The sequence below is a fragment of the Cottoperca gobio genome, chromosome 1 (genome assembly GCF_900634415.1).
Source record: "Cottoperca gobio chromosome 1, fCotGob3.1, whole genome shotgun sequence".
Classification (NCBI taxonomy): Eukaryota; Metazoa; Chordata; class Actinopteri; order Perciformes; family Bovichtidae; genus Cottoperca; species Cottoperca gobio.
This window is the reverse complement of record NC_041355.1, coordinates 807,447-813,870: the sequence shown is the minus strand read 5'-3', so window position 1 is coordinate 813,870 and position 6,424 is coordinate 807,447. Positions and strand designations below refer to the sequence as shown.

Sequence of the window (6,424 nt, the reverse complement as noted above, 5' to 3'; positions counted from 1 at the left end):
CGGCAGACTATTTTTAGGCCCTTCTTATCGCCCAACGCTTGCAGGACACGAGGCTCAGCAGCGAGCGACCTCGGCTCGCCTACGTGTGATTTACTGTACAAAACGTTTATGCAACACACTTCTACCCTGGCCTTCACCCCCCCCCCTCCCTCCCTCCCTCCCTCCCTCCTTCTCCACATCCCTCTATCTCTCTCTCTCTCTCTCCTCGACTTTTCTTCCACCCACTCTTCCCTGGAAGCCGGTTTGTTCCTGTTGGAAGGCATTGCATCATGGCTGAATCACAAATCGGGCCATGACTCTCCAACCAACTCCTGGCTCACTGATTATGGAAAATAAGCAAACCAGAGACACTAAAGGTATTATTACAAGGTCTGAAACTGTATTTGGCAAGTTCTTTTCTTAAACAAGTGCATACATGTACAGCTAGAAGCATTTTTTCTTTGTTTTTTTTATTTATTTTTTTGCCAAGTGCTCAGATTAGTCACATTCTATGTTTGACAGGACTGTCTCCAGACTTAAAGTACACCAACAGATTGAAAAGCAACAAGTGTGATGGGGGGGGGGGGGGGGAGCCTGTTATGAAGAGTACATACCTTTTCATCTTCAAAAATATAGAAACACAATGTATTGAAAAAGAAAAATCAAAAAGAATTATACAGCCATGTTTACGAAGTATACACTTCCCTTGTGTCCAATATGTACATGTCCGTCAGTCTCTCGGGGCTTGCTGGATGATTTATACTTGGGGGGGTGTGTGTTACTTTATGTCCTGCTGCTTTTGCCGTAGTCGGATTACAAAAGGAAAAGAGTTCAAGAAAAACAGCTGGTGAACATTTTTAAGGGTCCCTCTCCTTTTTTACCTTTATGTCCCCAGCCAAAATGGTGGCTATTTCCCCCTGCATGAAGGCCCAGGGTACGTTGGAGCCGACCAGCGGGCACCTCTCACCGCTGGGGCAGTACACCTCACCGGTGGCACCCTGCTGCTTGATGCTCTCCCGGGAGCAGGGGAAGCAGAACTTGTGTGAGGGCACCGACGGGCACTGGACGAAGTGAGTGTCTTCCAGCCGCTCGTGGCACAGAGTGCAGCACAGCGGCACGCTGCCAGGCGGCACAGAAGAGTCTGGGGTGTTCTGCAGTGGCGGTGCGTGGGGGTCCATGCCCCCGGGCAAGTGTGGACCAGAGGGGTTGGCACTAACAGGCCCCTCCCTCTGGGCCAGCCTCCTCTGCGAGGCCGAGGATGGTGACAGGGGGCTGCCGCTGTTCCGCCGTGCGCCGGCTGTGGTGGAGTGTACCTGGTTGCCGTCCTTCGGTGAGCCTGTGCTGCCTGCGTTATCGGTGGCGAGGATGAGCGCCGCCATGGGGGATTGGCCGTTCTGCGCTGTGGCGGCCTCAGGGGGCGTGGTGCGGGAGTGGGGGGAGATGGTGGAGGGGGGAGCGGATGAGAAGCCTGGAAGGGCGGCTGGGGGCATCTTCAGGATCTCAGAGGGCGAGGGGAGCCAAGGTTGCCCCTCACCACCGTTCATCTTGGGGGCGCTGCCCTCACCGTCTGGCTCTGGGGAGGCCTTCCTCTTCATGCTCCGTGGGTGCTTCCCCCTGTCTGTGGAAGAGGAAGAGGAAGGGTTAACACAACCGCACTACACACAAACACTCCAGCATGCTGCTTTGTGAATAATAAAAGCACAGGAAATTTCTCAGCACACAGTGAATAACGCTTTGTTTATATCACTGCTGTTCTTTGCCAAACCTCCGCGTGCACAAAAGGTGAACGGGGCCGTTTCAGCAGCGTGGCATTACCAAGCATGTCGGTTTTAAAAACGCACGTCAGCACCGTGCGTAAAATGTGCTGACACATAATATCAGTGCTGTTAAGTTCCTGTTTTCATGGCGCATGCCAATTCAAAAATATTCCATTGCTGGCAAAACAAACAAAAAACACAACAGAAATAGCCGAATACCTGGTTTTGAGGAAGTGGCACTCGTTTCATATCCCATCACCCGCTGCATGGCGGCGTGGTCCTTTTTAAACCTGCTGTCGAAAGTAGTGCAGCGCCATCAGGTCCCTCACTGTTTTGCCTTTGCCTATCCACTCCTTGTGGCTGTCAGACATGTCCGACAGGCTGTCCGGCCTGTGTTTGTCTTTCATCTCCTCCATACGCTTGCCGTGCTCCCCGGGGCCAGGCGCGGCCAGAACCCCGGCCAGACCCATCTGAGTCGGGCGGCCGTTAAGCGGATGTATGGTCGGAATGCCGCCGTTCACCAAAGGCACCAGGTTGGGAGGAACCGTGCTAGTCCTGCGGGGGTTTGGGCTTTGGCGGTTCAGCTCCGGAGGATCGTCGGGTTTTGGAAATCCGTTCGGCAATGAGAGTCCGTTAGCCTGCCTGCCTGTCTGGTACTCCGGTCCCAGCCGGGGCGGCCGGTCAGACAGCGGGTAGCGGTCCAACGGCTGCGGCGGACGGGAGCCCGGGTCTCCAGCCGAGTGGTTGAGCTCCTTCCCGGCGTGGTGGGACTTTCCAGGGCCCGGAGAGCGACCGTCCTGGAAGCCGTGTGCTCTCTTCAGCTGCCGGGCAGTCTCGATGACAAATTCAATCCGGTCTGCCCCCTCGTAGTTGACACATCCACGACAAACAGCCTTCGGTAAAATCCCAGATCATCGCCCACGGCATGCGGGGCAAGTCGCACAGATAGCAGGACTGCCTTCTGGAGGCAGCGACCGCCGCGGAGGACATGTTGTAACCCCGGAGCGAATGCACAACTCTCTCCAAAATGTCGGTCAGTTTGTTTACGTCACTGGAAGGAAGAAATACTCAACAATTATAATAAAAATGTTGTATTTTCCCTCAGAAAACAGCAGAGTCACACCAACTGGAGTTCATGGTAGTTGTGTCCTTTGCCTCGGCGCGCCTCCGTCTGAAGCTCGCGCTTACAATTCAGCTCGAGCTCTCAATGTAAGGCCGTGACGTCAGCGCCGACACTACGCTCGTGCTCCGGGGTTCTATTTACTGGATTCTTCGACGACCCCTCGGGCGCATGCTCACCGTTTCTCTATCTTTATCCGGAGAGCTTACACCCAAAGATCGTGTGAGCAGAGGCATCACTCTGGCAAGAAGCACAGATAGAAAATAAAACACAATTCAAATATGAAGCAACATCTGTTGGCAGTTTTACAAGTCACTGTGCACATTTAGCACAGGCCAACAACTTTAATTACGAGTATTAATCCAAAATATAAATCAATACATTATGATGTATTGTTATGGCAGTATAAAATGTACTTAAAATTGGCCAATTAGTTCAATAATAAAATAGTACTTTTACTTTTTTATTATTTAGTACCCTCCATTGTAATGCTAATACTTATATACTTTTAATTAAATACCATTTTGAATGCAGGACTTTTACTTTAATTGAGTATTTCTACACTGTTTTATTATCTTCCACCACTGCAGCTAAAAGTGTGAACACATGCACATACAAGTGTAAGTGTAAACAAACATATACAAAGTTAATGTATAAGGAACAAAAACTTATAAGCCTACAAAACCTTTCAAAGGCTGGTAGAAAATGCTGAAAGTGACTCCTCCAGTCACTGAGTTGTATGTAGGTTGAGAAGAATTACAACAATTTACCCAAACAGAATTAGTTTGCTGAGCTTCTAATGTAATTTAGCAAAGGGACCAGCGTCTAACAGATTAGTGGTTACTGCTATCAAGGACTTCTTGTCATGCAACGGCTCACATAAGACAGTTAAGCGTTGTTATGAATCCCGCAGCTTTTTTTGCGTTAGGATTATTGGCCAGGCGTCCATGCTCGTGTGAGGTACAGGTAACCCAATTTGTTCAAGTCCTATGTCCTGACAAATGGGCTTTCCTGACCCTAAACACTCAAGGTCAAGACTTAATCATTTACACGACTGTGAAAGCTGACAGTTGCTCTGGTACGCTAGGTTAGCCAAATACTAAATACTTTATCTGCAGATCTTTTCCATGCTGACTAGCACGCCAAGTGTGTTGGGCTAATGTTTCAGTAGCTAATATGGATCTAATGAATCCAGGCCCGAGCTGCACAATAACACTGATACTGGGTTGTGCTATTGCTATAATCCCTCCATGTTCATAGACCTGGGACAAAAGGAGCCTTTTAGTAATGACATTTACATTCAAATTAAGACATTTTGATTGCATTTGAAGCAGATTGTTAAGAAGTGAAACCAAATACAAACAGAATACCTATTTTTAAGTATATTTAAAAAAGAAACACTTCGTTCTATTTCCACTGAAAAGTAAAACGGGCATTATTGAAAACATTTAAAGTCAATGTCCTACCTTCATACTTTGTGGTCCAAAATGGATCCCTGGAATTGGAGGCAGAGTGAGAGCTCCTCGTGCTCTCTCCTCCTCTCTGCCCACAGGGAACCAAAGAGGTTTTTATAAATACCAAAACCCTGAGCAGGGAGTTCAGCTGACAGCCCACACACGCTCATTTAAGAGTTCAACAAGTGCTGTAACCACATGCTTTATTTTGAAAACCAAAAATAAAATATAAACTTGCTTTCCATTCAGAGCACATGCCAAACATTTAAATAATACATTTAACTCAGTATGTGAAAATGTTTGCCTGAATTGTAAAACCAAAAACCTCTCATGCAGAATGAAAGCAACACGTGTGTTGAAGCTGTTCAGCCTGCAGGCTCAGCTCGGCTGCTGCACGGCTGCATGTTCAATCCCTCTGTTGCATACCAGGCACCCGTGACGTCACAGAGCCGACAGCCAATCACAGAATTCCGCTGTTGTTACCAAGCAAAATGCATCAAGCTGCTTCTGAACTGAGCTGACTGTATGCTGAGGACAAACTGGGACCTGCACACTAAACATAAAACCAGTTCTGGATCCCTCTGCAAACATCCTGCTAACAGGACACACGTTGATCTAAATGTATGTCACAGTTTGAATACGTTTACGCTGAAGTGGGTCAAATCTCTGAGACACAACAATAATTACTATGGAGTGCAACTTTTTTATCTTGAGTGTAGGATATATTAATTTTATTATTTATTTTATTTAAAAGTGACTATGCACAGTTGAAAACATAAAGGTCACCATTTGATGCACTCTACCAGATTATAGCTTTAAGCTAATTAGCATGTGTAGTCCCTTAGCAGGTCAAAACAAAGAAAGCACAATAACAAACAGTTTCAGTGTAAAAACAGGAAGATGCAAGACACACAATACAAAGCTACACACAATTTGCAGTTTTGGTCTCTTTAGTCTTTTTATCATAGTAGGACTGAAGCTTTTATTCTCTCAATGTAGAATTTTAGGATTACTGAATAAAAACATGTAGCTTTTAAAAATGTTTCTATAAAAATATGTTGCAAATCTCTTTCTCTTCAAGTCATTTTGTTGGAAATTGAGACTTTATTTATTTGTTGTTAATGTTTTGTGCATTGTGTGGCAGCATTGCAAACCTGTTTATCTGCAAACATCCTGTGACAGTATATTTGGACATTAACCGACAGTCTGTCCATTTGCTCAGTCTATTGACCTTTAAATCAAACAGTAGAGGCTGGACGGTCCGTTTTCTGTGCTTGAGCAACAAAATAAATAAATTTTCAGTCCTAGTAAAAGACGATCCCAGACGCATATAAAATTCAGAAAATTAATTCAGGGACAGAAGCTTCCGACTGATGTGTTAATGCTGATGTCTGGCCAGCAGTGAGTCAGCAGCTTCATCTCTTACTCACAGCCTGTATCGCTGCTCTCGGCTGGACGTGGCCGAGCATCCGCAGCATCATGACATCGCCCGCCTCCTTCGCCCCGTCAGCTAGAGAGGGAGAGGAAGTGAGAGGGAAGAGGTGACCTGGTAAACAATGCGTCCTGTTTTTCCAGCGACGCCTCAGCCATCTGCAGGCAAATGTGCAGGAGCAGAGAGCTGTTTGCATCCTGCACGGTGTTCGCACATGAGCTGAGGAGAGGGAGAAGGAAAGAGGTGAAATACAGCAGAGCTACATGAAGTCTTCTCCTCAAACACAAACACTGTGATACTGAAGAATTCAGTGCATCATAGTTACATAGAGTTTCATCAGTCGGACTCCCCGAGCTCTGTTGTGCTTGTCACATGTCTACGGCCCAAAGCTATTAACCACCAGATCCAAATGTTGATTTAAATAAGGCCTAGTCCACACGTACACGGGTGTTTTTGTAAACCTTTTCTACCCTTTTTGGCCTTTTCTTCCGCACAGAAACAATGTTCTGTGTCACTAAAAAGCTTTTGTAAAACCCCGGACAGAGGGAAGACAGAGTTTTTGGTTCGTAACTTTTTACATGTTTACACATAAAGGTACGATTACTGATCAAATGATCAAGCACTCCCACGACACAGACCCCATCGTCGCCAAGGTCGCCGGTGTGTGTGTGTGTGTGTGTTT

General features: G+C 46.8%; 1 protein-coding gene across 1 annotated transcript; it reads right to left on the bottom strand.

The window, feature by feature from the left end:
• Positions 1-357: 357 nt before the first annotated feature.
• Positions 358-4,713, bottom strand: irf2bp2b (interferon regulatory factor 2 binding protein 2b). Its single transcript, XM_029425627.1, is given in 5 exon segments — positions 358-1,597; positions 1,956-2,040; positions 2,042-2,629; positions 2,631-3,096; positions 4,323-4,713. Coding segments are annotated over 4 exon segments (1,530 nt in total). The 5' UTR covers positions 2,727-3,096; positions 4,323-4,713; the 3' UTR covers positions 358-836.
• Between the last annotated feature and the right edge of the window lie 1,711 nt (positions 4,714-6,424).